Raw genomic sequence first — 21,736 nt, 5'->3', positions numbered from 1 at the left:
GTAGAGCTGGTTTGGAGGTGCTGAATTCTCTTAACTTTTGCTTGTCTGTAAAGCTTTTGATTTCTCTGTTGAATCTGAATGACATATTTGCCAGGTAGAGTAATCTTGGTTGTAGGTTCTTCCCTTTCATCAGTTTAAATATATCCTGCCACTCCCTTCTGGCTTGTAGAGTTTCTGCTGAGAAATCAGCTTTTAACCTTATGGGAGTTCCCTTGTATGTTATTTGTCGTTTTTCCCTTGTTGGTTTCAGGAATTTTTCTTTGTCTTTAGTTTTTGTCAGTTTGATTACTATGTGTCTCGGTGTGTTTCTCCTTGGGTTTATCCTGCCTGGGACTCTCTGTGCTTCCTGGGGTTGGGTGGCTATTTCATTTCCCATGTTAGGGAATTTTTTGGCTATAATCTATTCAAATATTTTCTCTGGTCCTTTCTCTCTCTCTTCTCCTTCTGGGACTTCTATAATGCGAATGTTGTTGTGTTTAATGTTGTCCCATAGGTCTCTTAGGCTGTCTTCATTTCTTTTCTTTCTTTTTTCTTTATTCTGTTCCACAACAGTGAATTCCACTATTCTGTCTTCCAGGTCACTTATCCATTCTTCTGCCTTAGTTATTCTGCTGTTGATTCCTTCTAGTGTATTTTTCATTTTAGTTACTGTGTTGTTCATCTTTGTTCTTTAATTCTTCTAGGTGGTTGTTCTTTAATTCTTCTAGGTGTTTGTTAAACATTTTTTGCATCTTCTTGATCTTTGACTCCATTCTTTTTCCAAGCTCCTGGATCATCTTCACTATCATTATTCTGAATTCTTTTTCTGGAAGGTTGACTATCTCCATTTCATTTAGTTGTTTTTCTGGGGTGTTATCTTGTTCCTTCATCTGGTACGTAGTCCTCTGCCTTTTCATTTTGTCTGTGTTTCTGTGAATGTGGTTTTTGTTCTGCAGGCTGCAGGATTGTATTTCTTTTTGCTTCTGCTCTCTGCCCTCTGGTGGATGAGGCTATCTGAGAGGCTTGTGCCTGCATCCATGTTAAGATTCAGCATTGTCTGCTGCTTCTTTAGTTGTTGAAATAACATCACCGTGTGTTTCTTTTTAAGACTTTTTTTTGATGTGGACCATTTTTAAAGTCTGTTGAATTTGTTACAGTATTGCTTCTGTATTTTGTTTCTTTTGGCCCTGAGGCATGTGGGGTCTTAGCTCCCCAACCAGGCATCAGACCCTCACCCCCTGCATTGGAAGGTGAAATCTCAACCATTGTACCACCAGGAAAGTCCACACCACATGTTTCTAACAACAACCCTACTAAATGTGCATTATTAGTCTCCTCGTTGTCTAGGTGAACAACTTGAGGTTAAGTGACCTGTGGAAGACCCTACAAATTGTGGGGGGATCCTGGATACAGACAGTAGTCTTAAACCAGAGCCTGTGCTCTTACTCACTCTAATGCCCTGTTAGTCATATATAACCTTGTTAAATAATGAAATGAGTAAAGATATCTATGATAGGCTGTTTTCTCATCCATTGTAGTGATTTGAGGCACTATTTTAGTATGAGATTAGTGCTGTGAGGTACAATCAAGTTCTTATCCTAAAGTTAGTTTTATTGTAGTGGGGGGACTTAAATAAGCAAATACATGCAGGAATTACACACCTTTTATTGAAAAAAAAAAGCGTGGCTGTGAGGGAAACAGAATAATATGGAGGTTGGAAAGAATATAGGCTTTAGATCAGGATACTGGTTGAGATTCTGCCCTTGTCACTTCCTAGATGTGACGTTAGGTGAGATGCTTAACTTCCTCATTTGTGAAATGAGGATGAACTTTCTAGAAGATTTAGGGAGATTTAATGAGACATGCGTGAAATGTGCTCAGTACAATGCAGCAAGGAAATTCGTAGAATCATGGATTTAACTTCCCTAGTTTGTGTTCAACAGTAGCTCCCCTCCCCCAAGCCAGTCCCCTGTAATGACTTGTAATTCTGCTGAGGCTTGAATTCAACTAGGAGGTCAGTGAGAGTGTGGATAGAAGTCATACTTAGCAGCTGGGCAAGCCTAGCCTGGGACCCATTTGTCCACAATGCAATGGGATTTTTCTTCTCTGTACTCATCATTTAGTATACCTTTTATTATAAAATATGTTACAGCAGTATTTGCGAATCTGGGGCTTTCTAAAATTTCCCCTTTTCAGTACTGTGGGACAGTAGAACTCAGTCTGTCAAACTAACTTTATTTTTAGTCTACCTCAGGCACTTAGAATCTGGTGTTCACTGTTCACTGAGGCAAGTTCACTGGATAAGGAGTTTTTCATATAAGATAACATGTGGAAAGAAGATTTTGTTTTAGAGTAAATTGAGGTAAACCTACTAGCCAGGGATGGTAGTGCTGTGGCATTTTCTCCCTGATGGGGTTTCTCATTGGGATTTCTATCAGTTAGGATTTGGTTCAGTCACATATGACCAGTGAACCCAAGCCCCCCCCCCGCCCCACCCCCCCCCCACAAAGAGTGATCTGTACCTATAGATGTTTCTCTCTCTCTCTCTCTCTCTCTCACATAAAGGAAGTTGGGAGGTGGCAGTCCAGGGTTGTAATGGCTGCTTCACATTTGGGAGAGTCTCAGGCTCTCATTTTGTTGCTTCACCATCTTCATGGGCCAAGCTGATATTCCCAGCTAGCACATCAAATTCCAGCCAGTGGGAAAAGGGGAAAGAGAAAGAGGCAAAAAGTGCTTGCTTCAGCTACTGTTTATGGTCTCCTGCAAGTCACATATACTTTTGCCTACATCTTGTTGGCTTTAACTTAGTCACTTGACCATGCCCACTGTCAGGTGAGGCTGGTATTTGTAGTCTTAGATGGGCATATTCACTGTCCCAAGTATCTGCAGCTGTAGAAGAGAGTGAGAAATTATTTGGATAGGAAATTGTTAATAGCAGTGACTCCCACAGGGTATTATAACGTGTGAAATGGGCCAGAGGCTCTTTGTTGTTCTCTTCCGACGTGCAGTTTGGGGAGGTCTGTTTCAGAAAGGCTCTGATGATTTTGCCCCAGTGGTTTTATGCAGATCTTTCTGGTAGAGTGTCCATAGGAAGGGAAAAAGAAAACAATACCTATCCTATAGTCTTTTCCTGCTAATGTCTTTTGCTATATCTCATTAACGGGTGTCAAAGCTATGCCTTTGTGCATTTCAGAGACCATCTGTGCCTGGAATAAATCCTTTTACCTCCTTGAGAAGTGCCTGTCTTTCTACTTTCTTTAAAGTATGTGCACACACCGACACCCACCCTCCCGGAGGAGGTACATACCCACTGGTCACCTGCCACTGTGCTATAGAGTCTGACCTTGGCCTCCTTCACTTACCAGGAGGTAATGCAGCCCCACCATGAGTGTTCCGACTCATGACGGGGCTGCAGGGCAAGGCAGGCTCTGCACAGCAGTGGTTGCCAGGTTCCTGAGTAGCATAATGGGTGGTCTTCTGCTGCAGTCAAGATCCAGGCATAAGGCTTCAGCTGATCATGACTTAGAATGAAAAGGCTAGGATATAATTTGAACAGGGACAAAAAACCCCTCCAAAAACAGAAAACACTCTAGATTGCATAAGACATCTCTGAACTCAAGAAATTAAGTATTTTTTCTGAGCCCACTATTATTATGGGTAAATTATCACTGCCAGCCAAGATTTATGAAACTTAGCTTTTACTGTCAGTATTTGAAGCGTTCTTTTTATAAGGTAAATCTCTTGGTTGTATTTAGATGTTTGCAAGGATATTTATGTTCTAGTTAAGTTTTTGCAATTTGGTTTCATATAAAAAGCTCTTCTTAAAATTCCCATTAGATAATTTCTGGTGGTCAGTTTTTTTACTTTTGAAAAATATTTTATTCATTCAATAGTAAATATACTAGGGTGAAGACAGTATATGGGCAAAACTACAATATAGGCTGACTAATAAAACCAGCTGCCCTCCAAAATGTTAATTGGTTGTGTCAGACAGGAGGTATGCATATGACAGGTTTCCCTCTTAATCCTGAATTGATGAATATTTTTATAATGATCTGGATGAAGAATATGGATAGCGCATTATTACGTTAGTGGTATAACAAAACTAGGAGGGTTCTTTGGTCATAAGGTGAAGGAATCAGAATTCTTAAGAAAAAATGAATCAACTGGAACAGTGGACCAAATAAATCTTGCCAGGATGGAAACATGGCTCAATGAAGCACATGTAAGAATGTTTTAGAATTTTTGTTGATCATAAGCACGATGTGAGTCAGTTGATGTGACTGCCAAGAAGAGTTAATTTGTTTTTAGTTTGAATTAATAGACATAGAGTACTTAGAATGTGAGAAGTGGCCCTCCCACTTGTCTCTGTGTTGGCCACATGATCCTAGGAGAATCATCTTCAGTCTGTTGAGTATATTTTGGAAGGGACATGGCTGTTGTAATGAGTTTCATGATGTTATAGCTTTCAAAGTACTTTCTTATATTTAGTTTTATGTAAATAAGTTTTATTTAACTGTGTATTGCTTTATTTATGGGCAAACTGGAGAGTACTCTTAGGATGCTGGGGGAACTGGTAAAGTTTATTCTAGGAAAGAGAAGACTCAAATAATCTAGTACTTGTCTCCAACTTCCTGAGTTGCTATGTTGAAGAAGCAAAGTAACGTTTAGTTTGTTTGGTCTTAGGTAGTATAGAACTAGGATTTATGGAAGGCATAAGGAAGCAGGTTTCAATCCTTCATAGTTGTCTAAAATTAAAGTAGGCTTCATTGCAAGGTATAAGGTAGGGTGTGTATGTCTGTGTGTATTTTAGTTTTACTAGGCTCAAATGGAGACTGAGAGACCACTTGGTATGGATTTTGTAAAGATTAATGCATTGATTAGAATGTTGAATAGCATGATTATTATGGTTCTTTTCTAACTCTTTCTGTTTCTTTGAAATCCTCAACCTTGAAATGTTTAAAAAAAAAAAAAAGGGGGTGTGTGTGTGGATATACAGTCAAGTTCAAATCTTATACCTGAAAGGAGAAATAAAAAAAAGTCAGTTGGTTTGTTCAGTCTTTCTGCAGGATGATCAGATTTATACTGTCTGCAATGAGTCATAATTGTTCTGCGTTTAAAAATGTGTAAAATGGCCATTAAAGCTTAATTTAAATGTAAATTAAAATTTGAGTATGTAAGAAGGGTCCTGTGATTTAAAACTTGAAATGAATAAAGTGATATAGGTTGAAAGATCTTTTCCATCTGTCCAGTGTCCAAGGCCATCCTTCTTCCATAGTTTGTCTGTGTATGGAAGCAAATACATGTTCTGATTTTTGTCCCTTTTCTGTGGAAGTGGTGGCTTATTTTAAATACTGTTCTATACTGTTTCCTTCCCCGAGATATTTTGAGGACATTTTTACATCAGTACGTAAGAGAACTTTGTCATACTATTTTGTAAAGCTAATAGTATTACCACTGTTTGGATGTAGTATTATTTACTCCTTTATTTATGAAAAGTTAAGGTGGTCGGCATTTTTTGGTTTTGTTTTGTTTTTTGCTAATGTGGGGCTTGAGGGGTGGGAAGTGCTACTGTGCAGAGCTGAAATTGATTAGAGTTAACTGCAGTTTCCAGTCCAGCCTTCCCTTTCATGTTGCAAGCCTTTAAATATACTCCAGAGTTCCAACATATTTACATCTGACACATACTGCCGATGCAGTTGTTGTCTAGGGTGGGAGACAGATTTCTGGTGTTTCCTGCTCCACCATCTTCCCAGGATCCTTCCGCTCTCAGGTAGACTTCATTCGGAAAAGAAAAATGTACAGTAAGTTAGGCATGCTTTCATAGCTTGAGTCATTTCTCTGAGTGCATCCATGTTGTCTGTCTTTCTGTTGGCTTATAGGTTAGACTCTTGTCAATTTCTAGGATCTATATGTTTGAAAACTAGCTCTTTAGGGTATGAGTTGCAAGTATTTTTTTTTTTTTCTGGTAAGTCTTTTTTTCCAGTGATTTTATTTATGGTATGTTTTGCCATGCTAAATTTATTTATTTTTTAAAAAAAGGATATAATTGACATAACATTGTATAAGTTTAAGGAGTATAATGTGATGATTTGATACACATATATTGCAAAATGATTACTACAATACCAAATTTATTTTTAATGTTTAGGCAGCTAAATTTATGACCTGTAGATGTTGATTCATGCTTAAAAAGATCTTTCTCATGCCCGTGTTTAAAGGAATTCTCCCATTTCTTCTAATACCTTTACGGTTTGGTCTTTTTTACATGAGAAGTTTTAATTCATTTGGGCTGTAACCATGTGTTATGGTCCAATTTAATATTTTTCTCCATGGCTACCCAGTTATTCTAAGATCGATTGAAGAAACCATCTTTTACTACTGATTTGAGGTGCAATAAAGGTATTTTATAGTACACTTCTGGTTGTATTTGGATCTATTTTTTGGGTCTATTACATTGGTCTCTATCTGTTGATGTATAGCATAGTTTATTTTGATAATGCCAGTAGCTTTTAGGAAATTCTTTCTGACTGCTTTCCCACTGCTAGATTTTAAATTGCCTTTTTTCCTTCCTATCTCTTTTATGTGGAATTGTAGACCTTTTCTCTGTACTAATAAGAGTATCCATTCATTTATTGACTGTTTGTATATCGTTATGATATGGCTGTCATTTTATGTCTTAAATGTAACTGCAGTAATTTTTATTCATAAAAAAGTTGAAGCCTGATACTTAGCCAGGTGCCTCTGGCATGTTTTGTGAACTACACCACCATTGTTAGAGTTTCCAAGAAGATGGTTTGTGCACATCTCCTTCTCTTGATTCATATGCATGAATTTTCCACACCATAATCACCAAAACATAACTCACTGCCACAATGGCTAAACTTAAACACTGGCAAACTAGAAATTGCAAAGATTTAGAGGAGTTCTTAAAGAACAAAATGCCTCTGAAAGAAGAAAATTGAAGGAAGATATCCCTAGGTTCTAGTTTTTGAACAATATTTATTTTATTTATCGAATGAGGGAGTTGGGGCAGATGGTCATTAAGGTCCCCTCCAGGTCATTGTCATTCCCCCGTATACATTTCCATTTACATTATTTTACCTGGACAGTTGGCTTGCAAGTTGAAGCCCTTCTTGGCGGTTCCCAGGGCTTGGCAACTAGAGTGCTGTCAGCCATTTCATTCTCAGCAATTGCTGTCCTACTTCCATCTGGTCCCTTTTGTGAACCAAGTTTAGAGAGCTAAAGGCATGGGCTTAATTTGCCTTGCTAGTACACATACACAAAAGGTTCCTGCTTTCATTCTCTTCATATTATAGAAATGGAGAGTGTAATATAGTGGTGACATTCCTGCTTTTCAGCTTGGTTTAGCTTTCCCTAAAATGAAGAAGATAACCTTACTAAAGAAATGGAATGGTCTTCTCTCTCCACTGCTCAGGTCAAGGGTTTTTTACACTGCAGCACGATAGGACACTTCTTTATCAGTCTGTTACTACCAGCAGCAGTTTCTTTATAGGCTGTCTCGTTTATTAGACTCCTAAATCAAACCCGTGTTTTGAAAGAGCTTGTCTCATATTTGAATGGCATTTTAGTATGCCTTTTGAACAGTTTTAAACTTACTTCACATCAGCCTTCTTTTGGAAGCCAAATCATACCAGTTTGTTTAGTCTTTCTAATCCTTTAATCATTTTATCCTCCGCATGTTTCCAAATGCTTCACATCTCTCTGTAGAATCCAGAACTGGGCTGAGTTCTTTAACAGTCTGATGAGGATGACTGAAATGGAAAGATCACTCCTTCCTGTTCCTTATATATCTCAGGATTTGTTGTTTTATCTGCAAGACTACGCTCTGTCTCCAGTTAAGCATTAAACAAATATGCTTCTGCTTGACCTGATGCACCCTGCCTCTAGTGAAGTGGATGCCTCCATAGTCGGTGCTGGCTTCGTGCGGGTGAGCCTGTGCAGCCACGTGGGGCTCCTGCTTAGAAGGGGCCCGTGCTTGGTTTAATGCTCTTTTGCTGCTGTATTGAAATTAATTTTTTCAACAAGGAGCTCCTCGTTCTCGTTTTGTAGTGAGCCCTGCAAATGAAGTATCTGCCTCTTCTTGTAGCTGATAACTAGAGGACATGGTTAGTAAGTCATGGTTCGTGTCTAACCCACCCTGCGTAACTGTGATGGGTAGACCCAGGGTGAACAAACCTGGTTGTGAACTTCCACTCCACTCCCTGAGTCACGGCCTTCCCCTAGCCTGCCTGCAGATGCGCTCACTGCCCCCCATCGCCTCTCTCTTCTCCTCCTTATCGTTCCTTTATCTCAGCTCAGGCACTGAGGTGTGTTTGTTCATGGAATCCAAGCTTTTGGCGTACAACAGATGTCTTTTCCAGAGGATTCTTTCTCTGGGTCCCTCTGTCTTTCGTGTCACCTTTTGTCCAGAGCTGATGGTTGTCCACTCACCTCCAAGAGTGCTTGTTCCTTCTGTTCTATTCAGGACAGCTGGCAGTTAGTTTCTCATTCGAATTTTAGATTTTTTTTTTTTTTTTCCTGTCTCTCTACAAAGGGATTAGAGTGTAGTAATCACGGGAATTCTGTTTGGGGCAGAAATTTGGATTCCATTGCAATAGCAGGTATCGCAGAGTATGTGGGGCAGTGACTTACATTTTTAAAATGACCCGTAAGTTAATTCTAGGTATCAAATCTTAGACACAAGTAGCAAGTGTAACTTTTAAAAGTCATTATGTTTCATGGATTGGCTAGTTTTTGATCTGATTCCCTCTTTTTCTTGCAGCTTAACAAGCAGCAATTGCAGTTACTGAAAGAACGGTTCCAGGCCTTCCTCGATGGGGAAACCCAGATTGTAGCTGATGAAGCATTTTGCAATGCAGTTCGGAGTTACTATGAGGTAAGTTTGAAGAGTCTGATGCCATTTAAAAGACATTTTTAATGGCTTTCCCATTTTAAGAAGCTCACTGGTATGATAGGATGGCTGTGAGTTTGCCACCTTCCCTGAAAGCATTGTCAATTCTATTTTGCAATTTAAAAACTGATTCCACAGCCTGGTTTTGAGAGATAAACAGAATTGGAAATTGTTCACATCTTTTGAGGGAGAAGTAAGCTGTTTAGAAAAATCTTCTGGCAGTGATTGATATAGCTGGGTGTAGCTGTCTGTGGGTCCACATGTCTAATTTATCCTTTTTAATCAGGATTTCAATAGTAAATTGCTATCTTGTGCCATTCTGTTCACTAAACTTTATAATAATTAAGGCCAGTAACTAATTTCATGAGGAAAATTGAATTCTTTTCTTCCCGGGGAGATAATACTACAATACCACCTTTCTCTTTCTTCTGATTTGAGTTTGTGAGTCATCAGGAATTCTCTGTGGACTTCCTATGGGCACCAGTTTTCACACAGGGTCATTAACTGCTTCAGTGAGTAGCCAGTAGATGTAAAGAGAGTTCTCTTTTTTCTTGAGGACTCTTAGAGTCATTTGGTGCATGGATTCCTTCCACTGTGAAGATACTCTACGTCTCTCAGCTGAAGAACAACATACAAAGGTGTATTAGACTAGTACAAATTAAAAATGTAGAGATGCAGTGTGTCTGAAGTTTTCCGAGGCAGGGAAATATCTTTGCAAGAGTGACAAAGTAACTGGATGTACAGATACTTGGTTGGATTAGTAATTAATTGATGGTGTGTATGCATCAGAAGTGGCTTAATGCAACCCGAGGGAGGTGTGTGTTACCCCGAGCCTAGGCCTGTCAAACAAGATGAAAGTATAGAAGTCTTACTCACCAGATGTGTGTGTGGCAAGAATCTAGTGGCAATAGTGGATGCTGTCGAACTGAACCTTGACTCAGAATATCTTTTTTTTTTTTTTTTAATTAATTTATTTATTTTTGGCTGTGTTGGGTCTTTGCTGTGCGTGGGCTTTCTCTAGCTGCGGCGAGCGGGGGCTACTCTTCGTTGCGGTGCGCGGGCTTCTCATTGTGGTGGCTTCACTTGTTGCGGAGCACGGACCCTAGGCGCGTGGGCTTCAGTAGTTGTGGCTTGTGGGCTTACTTGCTCTGCAACATGTGGGATCTTCCTGGATCCGGGCTCGAACCTGTGTCCCCTGCATTGGCAGGCGGATTCTTAACCACTGCGCCACCAGGGAAGCCTGACTCAGACTATCTTAACAAGTATAGGGTATTACATTTCATCTTGTAAAACTCAAAGCTTGAGTCTTTGAGTCAAAGTCTTGCAAGATGAAATCTTGCCCTGAATCTTAATAGATGAAATGTAAGGGCCTATACTTGCATCATGTAATAAAAGAAAAGCCAAACGTCTGTGTCCAGGAGGAAAGAAATGGGTTAAGTAATTTGTGTAAAAAGATGTAATTAAGCAAACTCATTTTTGGTTCAGTACTATGGTATTGTACATGTTAACATTAGGAAAAGAAACTGGGTGAGGGGGGCATGGGGGCTCTTTGTACTACACGTGCCACTTTTGTGTAAACCTAAAATTACTCCAAAATAAATATATTCCAAAGTAGGTGTTTTTCATAAGGGTATTACAAAGAAGTAAGCATAATATGTTGTTGTCAGTTTAGTAAAAGGCACACTTAAGCTGTGTTAATGAGAATATTGTTCCTGTAATAAAGGAGTAACTCCACTGGTTTCTAAAGGAGGATGGTGTGCTCTTCTGGGTACAAACTATAAATGAAAAGATGTGGATAAGTTTAGTGATAACAGGTTGGAAACATATCATAATATAGATCGCTTGAAGGGCCTAAAGACACATTAGGCTTGTGTTGTGTGCGGCCCCAAGGGTAAAACTAGAATTAACATGGAAACTGAAGTGGGGAAGGTTTCAACCTAATAACTATTGGAGTTTGGTTGCGCTGCCCAGAGACAGAGTGGGCTGGAGAGTGCAGCATCCCTGGCGGCCAGATTCCCGCTCGCTTCACAATCACTTGGGAAGCATTTTGCACAGAGGGGTCCCAGAGCTCTGCCCTGGGCTTACTGAATCAGAATTTCAGAATCTATATTTTTAAAAGCTTTCCAGGTGATTCACTTACAACTGGTAGATCGCCGACCAATGGAATTAGATGATTGCTTGCTGGGATTGTTACAGAAAGAGATGTAAGTACTGAAGAGTGTTCAAAATGGCAGCTGGGAAACGACTGTGGCCTATTAGAAAGTCAGGAAATGTGGCTTCACATTGAACTCAGATGCTTACCAAATACATAACAGACAAGTCATTGAACCTCTGTGAGCTTCAGTGTTTCTATTTATGTAATTGGTGGGTAGTAATGTTTAAGTATTGGGCTAGGTGATCCAGGGTTTTCTATTCTTTGGGTAGTATTTCCAGCAATTGTTGGCTTGTGAGACTGTAGCTAACGTGTCTTTGTGAATTTCTCAAAGGGGTTAAGATTTATATTAATGTGTATGGAGTCTATATTCCTGATTTACATTTGGGGAGTTACCATTTCCCAGGTGGCACACATTCAGTACTCAAACTCTTGAATGGATAAGTAAATTTTGTTGGAAAAATAAGGTAAAAAAATTGCTTCTCAATTTTTCCTACAAAAGTCTTTACCCTCTTTTTTAAGGGTTATATTTTTGTATACTTTGCTATGACTAACAATGCTGGTAGTCTCAAGTGAAGTAAGTCAGAAAGAGAAAGACAAATACCATATGATAATCACTTATATGTGGAATCTAAACTATGACACAAATGAACATATCTACGAAACAAAAACAGACTCACAGACATAGAGAACAGACTTGTCATTGCTAAGGGGGAGGTGGGTTGGAGGGAAGGACTGGGAGTTTGGGATGAGCAGATGCAAACCATTTTATATAGAATGGATAAACAACAAGGTCCTACTGTATAGCACAGAGAGCTATATTCAATATCCTGTGATGGACCATAATGGGAAAGAATATGAAAAGAATGTATGTATAACTGAGTCACTTTGCTATACAGCAGAAATTAAACAAAACATTGTAAATCAACTATACTTCAATAAAATTAAAAAAAACCTGCTGGTAGCCTCTACTATAATTACCTCTGTGGTATTTCTTACAGCTTACCAAAAATATCTATTTTTTTCTTCTTCCAGTATCTTTGTGGTAAACAGTGAAAATATTACTACCCACAAATTACGTAAATAGAAACTGAAGCTCACAGAGGTTTCAGTGACTTGTCCACTGTTGTCTATTTGGTAAGCATCTGAGTTCAGTGTGAATCCAGATTTTCTGACTTTCACGGTGCCATTTTGAATACACCTGTGAAACGTACTGTGCAAAACACTTCGAAAATGTTTTTATTCTTCAGAATAAACCTTTTAAACAGAATTACTCCCATTTTAGAGACAAAGTTAAGTGACTAGTGCCCAAAGCTGCATAGCTAATTAATAGCAGAGCCAAAACCTCACTCTTTCCACTAAAGCTTATTAAAAACAGATCTTGGGTTCTACCCAATACCTATTGAATCATAATTCCTTGGGATGGAGCATCTGAATTTTGAACTTGCACCTGGATGACTTTGGTTCACTCTATATTTTGAGAAACATGTCGACCTAGATCTTAATGACTTCTTGCATGTATGTTCCACGAAGGAACCATTTCTGCCCTGGTTATCATCTTATTCCACAAATGTAGCAAGTATTTTGTGGCACACAAATGCTTTCAACAAAAGCTTGTTGACTAAGTGGATGAGTATTGGAGCACTTATTGTTCTGTGTAAAATTGTGTATTTTGGGTTTTTTCTCCATAATTTTTAAAGTATCACTTCAGTAGTGCCATGGAATTTCTTTCGATTATGATATCCATTTCATGGCTTTGTGCTTCCTCAAAGATGGCAGATGCTTCAGAAGCATGGTTGGGCTTTATGTTCTTTCTAACCTAGTAGTCTATAATTTTATGATCTTTTTTGGTTTATGTATTTCAAGGTCTACCTTTTCAGGGATGTTACATGTTGTTTCCTGTATACAGCTGTTTTTAACAATTAATCCATCAGTAGTGATTTTCTAATATATTAGATTTTTGGTAAGCTTTAGCTGTGATGGACATTCCTAACCATGGCGATATATGTATGTGTGTGTGAATATATCCATATATGTGAAAAACCCTAGTAAACATGTATCACCAATTAAATTGAAAATACATCTTTATACTTAGGGCTTACAAGTTCTCTAAAGTCTGTTTGCTATTAATTTTTTTACCTTCATAAATGGTACTCCTTCAGTGATTTTATGAATAGTCTTTTCCATCTTGGTTGTATGTCTGTTTTATATAGACAATTAAAAATTATCTGTCTTTTTTAAGCTAAACTTTATTATTATTATTATTATTTGGCCATGTGGCATGTGGGATCTTAGTTCCCCGACCAGAGATCGAACCTGCACCCCCTGCATTGAAAGCTTGGAATCTTAACCACTGGACCACCAGGGAAGTCCCTATCTGTCTCTTCTTAAACTGATTGTACCTTTGGATATTTGGTTTACTTCACCTCTCTTTAATACCTGGGATCTTGGTGTGCTACTCAAGATATTTCTTTTTCTCCACAGTATTTGACCAAAAGCATTTCTTCAAAGTACGTTCATTATTTTAAAAACTAAATAATTTCTTTCAACTAGGTCATGACAGCATTGAATCTTTCTGGGTTTTTAAAATGTGGTGCCTTCTTGGGTGTGTGTTCATATGTCTTTTTATATCTATATCTATGTTAGTATTAAATATTTACCGTGAATATTATTCAATATGTTATATATTGTAGAAGCATATACTGTGAAGATAATTTTTATATGACAATGCTACTTCTAGCTCATCCATTTTTACAAGATAACTTTGGTTTAAATATTGGCCTATAAAATAATAATAATAAACACGAAATCTGTTTTTGAAATTACATCAGTCTTTTTCCTCATGAAGTTAGCATAATTAGGGGAAAAAGAATGGACCCAAGTGCTAAACCACCTAACTAGGCAGACTTGATGGTACAGAAGAACCAGAACAGGAAAAGAAGAAAGAAATGGTAGATAGTATACACAGCTATTGATACTTAATAAAAGTTAGCAGTTGCAATCTTGATAATTTTATGGTTGCTAATTGCTGTTAGATTCTGCAGTACCTTCATCTTTGTTTTTCTTTCATTGAAGTTTTCTTCTTCCCCTTCACGCTCCCCCTGCCCCCCAAAGTAACTCACTGTCTGGAGGAAGACATAAAATGGACAGTAGTCCTACAAGTATCTGCTATTTCTTTCTAGCCATATCTTTTTTGCTTGTTCTGTTTTTCAATTTAGGAGACTTCAGCTGATTCTGTGGATGGATAAACATAGGTTTATTGTAGTATGTTACTTTCTAAGTTGTCCTTCCCATCTGATATTGGCTTCTGTTCACAAAGTTCAGGTGGACTTCATCCAAATACAACCAATGACAGTGTGATTTATAACAGATATGTGGAAAAGAAAATGGCCTTTCTTTGGAGATTTCCAAAAGACGGTATATAATTGCTTACTAGCTGCTTTCAGCGTTAACAAACATTCAGGCTCTGTTACTGTGCAAAAAAATGGGTGTTGGAGTCTTTCTTCCCCTTTTTGGTGGGTTGGCTTTGTTCACAACTTTTCGGAAAGGATGTGTATTTTTCTTATTACCTCCATTTGTTTATGTTCTCTTCTGGTTCCTGAGAATGGATGAGATGAGAGTTAGAAGTTTTTAATCTTTAAAAATTATCAAAGAAGGACTAAAATAAATCTTGTCCCCCACCATCACCACCAAAACCACTTGCTTTTCAGATTTTCTACTTGTATAATGATACAAATGGGAATTCCTTCAATAAAGAAAAACTGCCTTCAGTGTGAATTTACAGATTTCATACTAAAGGAAAAATTACTCATTTTCATCTCAAAATATTGAGCTCCAATTTTGGCCCTTTTATTGCATACTTTTATTTAAAGTGCATTATTCTGGGATTCAGAAGTTTTCTACTTTGATATTACTTTAAGAACACTTTAATAGAAGTATAGTATGACTGTTAGAGAATTTTTAAAATATTAAAGAGGAAAAGCTTCTGTAATCTGAAAACTGTTCTAAAAATAAAATATTAATTATTAAAGAGGAAGTTAAATATCCCCTATAATTCCAACGCCTATAGACAACTGTAACAGTTTGGTGTTTCTCTTTTGTGTATATGAACTGGAATTATTTTAATTTTTTTACATATGTCATGAGCATTCTTTAATATTAACTATTTTTCAAGAGTGTGGTTTTAAATAGCTGTGTAATAGACCATTGTCTGCCTGTATCTAAATTTTATTCAGTTTCCTTATTTTCAGATGCTTAAGTTTTCTCCAATCTTAACTGTTAAAATAAGTGCTGAGATGATCATTTATATTCTTAAATAGGTTCATCTTTAAATTTCTGCAAGTGGTATTACTGGATGATAGAAGATAAACATTGTTTAAGCTCTTATAATACAGATTACCAAACTGTCCTCAAAAGTACTAGAATTTATGCTACCATAACAGTATATGAGAGTGTCATTTTTTTTCCCTTCACGCTTGGTAGTATCATAAAATAAATGCCAACTGATAGGTTCACTTGTTTTTATTTTACTGTTAGCGAAGTTCAACATTTCCATACTGGCCATTCATATTTCTTTCTTTCTGAATTACCTGTTCATGCCCTTTGTCCATTTTTCCATTTGGATTTTGGATGTTCATCTTTTAAATACTGATTTATAAGTGTTCTTTATACACTAAGATGACTATTAACCCCTTTTTATGCTGCAATTATTTTCAGGGTTTTTTTTGTTTTTTGTTTTTTTTCATTTTGCAATTTTAAGTTTCCTTACCTCTGATACTCATTTATTTCCTGTTCTGATAGAATGAAAGACATATTCTCATTCCAAGTAGAGACTGCACCACGTTTTATTTCCTTTGAATTTTCTTTTCTTGTTCATAAGTTATTCGTGCCAGTGGTTTGCATCATACCTTTCCCTCCTCTCCTCAATCCAGCTACGACCCTTTTTGGATTAGTAGCTCTCTGAGTAGAGTATGTTGGTGTAACTCAGGTGTTTGCTGTGGGCCTGTTTCCCCACCCATTGAAGGGGGAAGAGGATTTCTAAACCTCCCTCCCTTTGTGCAAGCCTCTGAGAGTTAATTTGATTCTTTATATGGCTGTTTCTTCTTTTCCTTGCCCTACATGCTCTCACGTCTCCAAAATGTAAAGAATAAAAAAAAGCATGGCTTGATACTATAGCTCTAGGACTAATCTCCAGGCCATGGTGTTTGAATTTTTATACACACTTATGTTGGAAAAAATCTATATATCTTCCTAGTCCAGAGCATCAGGAAACTTGACTTTAGCTGTCAGTTTCTTCCAGGGAAATTGGGAATGTCTGCCTCGGCTTCCCACTGCCAGCAGTCAGTTTGGTATCATTCCTTTTCTTTTACCTACTTTCTTTCCCTGACATTATATCCTGACCTTTAATATTTATTTTAAAAATAAGTGCAGTTGTTTAATGGTAGATTTGTGAAAACTGAGAGACTTTTAAGGCTTTTTTGATTTGTTTTATAAAATTACCTTTTTTAGAATTAAAAGGCACCACCCAAGTGTTTCGTGTGTGTGTGTGTGTGTGTGTGTGCGCATGCAAGCTAGAGGGAGAAGGCCTGGCAGATCTGCATTTAAATATTTTGATGTCAGTTTCTTGATAGCACTTTACTTTGGGATGGAAAGATTTACTGTTCGTATTCCAAGGGATGTTTGACCTGTCAGAATCTCTTAAACTTTGAAATAATACCATGGAAAAGGCCTGTTTTTTCATAGTGAATTGATGATCGCTAAGTAAACCAGGATTGGCATCCTGTGTCAGGAGGGTATGAAAAATGTCAGCATATTCATAGATGAAATCCAGTAACCAGTAATGAGAAGTGAGGTTTTAAGTTTTCATTGAGCTCTGCAGATCACATTGTATTTGTTATTTTTGATATTAGCCATTTTATTTCACATCACATTTTCTTAAATTCTAAGTATGGCATTTTAAATTAAGTATTCGAAGATGAAAGTGCTACAGATTTCCAGTATCAAAAAAACAAACAACCCAATCCAAAAATGGGCAGAAGACCTGCATAGATATTTCTTCCAAGAAGATATACACATTGCCAACAAGCACGTGAAAGGATGCTCAACATCACTAATTATTAGAGAAATGCAAATCAAAACTACAATGAGGTATCACCTCACACCAGTCAGAATGACCATCATCAAAAAATCTACAAACAATAAATGCTGGAGAGGGTGTGGAGAAAAGGGAACCCTCTTGCACTGTTGGTGGGAATGTAGATTGATACAGCCACTATGGAGAACAGTATGGAGGTTCCTTAAAAAACTAAAAATGGAACTATCGTTCTTTCCACTTTGACATGGTTTGTACATGCTTCTATTTTTAAAATTACAACAAACAATTGTAGAGAGGAAATTTTTCTTTCTCCAGTGGCCTTTAATCTCTACATGTTTTGATGAAGCAGTAAGTGATGATTTTCTGCTTTTGTGATGTTTTTGTCCCATTGGAATATATTTAATCCTTTATATACTGCTGAGATTGAGATTTTAGCTTGACTGCTAAATTCTGTGATCTAAAAGTTTGTCACATAGAGGAATTTAATTTCCTTCTTAGCTTACCTTCATTTCTTACAAAATCATGTGCACATCTGATAGTGTAGCATGGACAGAAGGTGTTAAGCTAGTGATTACAAGTGGTTATGAAGGGTCCTTCAAAAGGTAAGATATTAAATATACTTAACGTTTGTTCCTTGCGTGTTGGGAGGAAAGGAGACCAGCCTTCCCTCTTTCTTCCTGTGCCGGTAGCCTTTGTTTTTTAAACTGGCTCCGTTTCATTCTGTAGTGCACTCACAGATGATAGGCGTGATGTGCACCTGGCCTTCTTCTTTCCTTAGCAGGATAGCCAGAGAAGGTAGATGGTTCTAGCAAGCTAGGGAGCAGAGAGGAGGGCTGCGTTAGGGGACTTGCAGCTTGCTCCCCTCCATGCAGAACTCCACATACGAGTCAGGCTGGCCCCTTCTCGCTCCCAGCCCCTTGTCCCTTCTCTTGCGTCTGCTTCCCTTTCCTCCTTTCCCCTCATCCTTCTCCCTCTCTTTGCAGAGCTCTCTGCAAGTCAGGCTGGCCCCTCAGGGCCCTGTGAAGTGACCGGTGGTTGGAGGTTGTCTCCTCGCACACTTGAATCCTGACTTGCCCATGGCTAGCAAGAATACAAAGGGAGTTGAGTCTATATAACTTTGAGAGATTTGTATTTTGCCTTTTCCTTTACATGGCTCTTCCGAATTGTGTACATTTATAATGGCATAAGGTAGCAGTCCCTAAAAGTTTTATTATTGAAATAATAAGTGGCCAGTGAGCATAACGGAAATGCAGCAGCATTGGGGAAAGCAGGATAGAGTCCGCCGTGACCTTAGATTATTACCCTGTGGTTGAGAAACAGGTTCATTTCATTGCTTCCGTTCCCTGTTACACCAGACCAGCTGACAGAGTTCTTGGCTTCCCACAGTGTCTCTGAGAAGTAGTCCGCGGTCACTGTGTCAGCTTCTCTGCTCTACAGCGTTGTCTCCTTAAGTGTTGTATTGTGTCCGTTCCTTGCCAGCTCTTACACCTTTATGTCTGAGTCCATTCAGGCTGCTTTAACAAACCATCGGACTGGGTGACTTACAAGACACAGAAATTTCTCAGTTCTGGATTCTGGGAAGTTCAAGATCATGGTTCTGGCAGAGTCAGTGTGGTGGCTGGCAAGGACCTACTTCCTGGTTCATAGAAGGTACTGTCCCAGCGTGTCCTGACACGGCAGAAGGGCTCTGGAGCTCCGTGGAGTCTCTTTCTGACTCCATTCGTGAGGGTTCTACTCTCATGACTTAAGCACCTCCCGAAGACTTCACCTTCTGATCTCTCACATTGGGGGTTAGCATGTCAGCCTATGAATTCTGGAAGTACACAAACATATTATAGCACCTGATTTCACTGAACTTCCTCATGCATACTTGACTGGTGAGTGATGGGGAGCAAATGTGATTAAAATGTACACATCTTGCTTTTCATTACCCTGTGACCTGTTTAAAAGGCTCCTGCCACCCTTATCTACTCAGAGAACTCTCTCTGTCCTGAAAGACTGAGATCCCCGGTTACATCTCTAGGTAGCTTTCCCTGGTCCCCCAGCCTCCTCTCTCCTCCTCTCCCTCCCTCTTCCCCCACCCTCCTCTCTCCTTCTACACCCCCCTCCCTCCTCCTTCCTTCTTTTCCCCTCCCTCCCCTCCTTTCCTTCTCCCCTTACTCCCTCCCATGATTTTTCCGTGTCAAAAAATGTCTAGCTATGTAGGAATATAATGGAGAATGTTGATATAAAATGCTTTGAGTAGTCAGATTAAAAGGTAGTGGTTGAACTGCTTAATGACAGTCACATAAACTACACATACAAAGTTTCTACTTAGCAAACTCTAAATATGTCTTTTTTTTAAAGTAAGGAAGGCAGGATATACTATGTTGTGCTGAGATAATTAAGTAGTATTTCAGTATTTTCTGCCCGGTAATTTTACTATGTGGGGAAAATGATTATGCCCTCTCCAGGGTACATTCTTAAATTTAAGGCCTATTAAGCCAAAAGATGGAAGGGTTGGAAAGATAGCAGCTGCTAAATGTTGTGTAAGATTTTCTCCAGTAGAGTGTTGTTTCCTCTCCCTAATCTTAAGCCACTTCTTTATTACTATTAACTTTTGGGTATGAAAGTTATTACCTTTTCACTTCCAAGATATCGTCCAAGTGGAAAATCTTAGCAGTATTATCTGTAAGCTGTTTGTAGCCAATATTTATTGGGTGAAAAAAGGTTCTGCTTTTTTAATGTTAATGTACCTTATTTTTGTAAAAAATTTTTACATGGTCTTCTCCATTTAATATATTGTTTATTCAAAATTTAAAAAAATCTTGTCAACAAGAACTATTTATGGTCTGTTTTTTTATGCCTTCATACCTTCAATTTACACATTTTTGAAGTTGCCAGGCTATTCAGGCATTCTGCTACATATCTGTCATTCTTGCTTGTTTGGTGGGACCAAACTGAGAAGAGGAGAAAACTTTGTAATTGGGTTCTGACAAGCCTATTTGGGAAATTAACGTAAAATGGTAAAAAGTGATAGGTAATGCCAAATATGAGAATAAGGTAGGATCAGTCATATCCTGAATTCAAAAGTATGAATATACAGAGTAGATAATATTGGGAAAGATTATTTATACTACGAAGTGAGTCTTTGTTTTGCCTTTTAGTTTAGTTATAAAGTTTCCTTAAGCTGCAAATTTTGTTGGCATATTGAAAATCAGATATGATACATGTGTTACAGAGATTGTCGACATTTGAAGTGTTATTTTCTGTTGTAGTACAGTGAGAGGTATGTTCATATTCCAAGTAAAGACTAAACTCCATTTTACTTCCTTTGAGCACTAAGTGACTATAAATAGACTCACACTACTTCAAGTCAGGTTTTTGCCCCCAAATGAGTTTGCTGCAAACTTATGAAAAAAAAAAAAAAAAATTCTTAGGGGTTTTCATGTTGAATTGTGTGTAAAAGACTATGGCCCTTAGTAAAATCTAGGGGAACACAATCATATGTTTTTGTCAATGTTTCTGTTAGGACCAGGGCAGACTTGAAGCTTTGATGGTACCTTACTTAAGAGCAGAACATGTGGGACTTGACTTTAGAGCTTTGCACTGTGGTTCGTTTTTATACTTGTACAACTTGCTTTCTTTCTCTCACAGATTATGTTCATTTTTAAGCCTTATATGCTGGAGAATTTTGACCATGGCAGATGATTATAGCTGGTTTTGTCCATGGGAAAGCAGCCCTTTTTAAAAATGTAGGACCAGTACTACACTCCAGACCTTACTCAAAGGAGCATGAACTCAGTTTGGACTGCAGGTGGTCCCTGCAGTTAGCCTTGGTACACAGGCCTGGAATGACACTGGTATTTTCCTAGGAATAGGTGTATGGAAGAGAATCTTTTCATATCCTTTAGGTGTAGGCGGAACCATATCTGTTGCTTTGAAATTGTAAGGAACAGAAATCCTGTGTGGCTTATAGAGGAGCCAAACTTGGATTCATGTGGCTTGTCCAGAGGCTCAAATCGCTCCCCACCAGTTTGGCTCAGGAAGGAGAAACCTTCTCCAGGAGGAAGGGTTGTGAGCACTGAGCAATCCTAACTAGAAGCAGTGGGCAGTCCAATAACGTTCACTCACTTAAGAGTTGTGTCCTGTCACTAGAGAGAACTCCCATGCCGTTCAGTACTGCAGAGATGTAAGGTTAAGAGGTTTGGTATATGGTGGAAGAGATCAAGAACCTCACATAAAACCTGAAAACAGGGGCAGTCATCCTTGTAAGGAAGGAAGCGCAGTCTCATGCCATTTCAGAGGAGATTGTGTGTATCGGTGGGTTCTTCCACCACCCAGACTTGGTAAATTCATGGTGCCAAAATTAGCCTCTTGATGGGAGTGTTTAGGTTCATAGGTCAGGGATTCAGAACAATCCTGTGGACTGACTAGCATCTTGGCAAAGCTAAAAGCAAGGCTGTTTACCTTTTTAAACTTATACTCTTCAGTCTTTGCTGTAGTGTTTGCTGAATATACTGTTGTCTGAGATAACTGAACTATTGCTGTCTGAGCCTGGGAATTCACAAACTTATGAGAAGTGGAAAGAAAGAAACATGCTAAAAACAAAGATAAC

At 38.3% G+C, this 21,736-nt stretch overlaps 1 protein-coding gene across 6 annotated transcripts in view; it reads left to right on the top strand.

Annotated features, from left to right (window-relative positions):
• Positions 1 to 21,736, top strand: part of CADPS2 (calcium dependent secretion activator 2) — a 552,288-nt gene that overhangs the window by 131,277 nt on the left and 399,275 nt on the right. For all 6 annotated transcript variants that reach the window (XM_068549383.1, XM_068549382.1, XM_068549381.1 and 3 more), the window contains exon 2: positions 8,765 to 8,878. In XM_068549383.1, the coding sequence (XP_068405484.1) occupies positions 8,765 to 8,878 (114 nt within the window). The remainder of the gene's footprint in view (positions 1 to 8,764; positions 8,879 to 21,736) is intronic.

This window comes from Eschrichtius robustus, chromosome 8 (assembly GCF_028021215.1).
Source record: "Eschrichtius robustus isolate mEscRob2 chromosome 8, mEscRob2.pri, whole genome shotgun sequence".
NCBI lineage: Eukaryota > Metazoa > Chordata > Mammalia > Artiodactyla > Eschrichtiidae > Eschrichtius > Eschrichtius robustus.
This window is presented reverse-complemented; position numbering and strand designations above follow the sequence as displayed.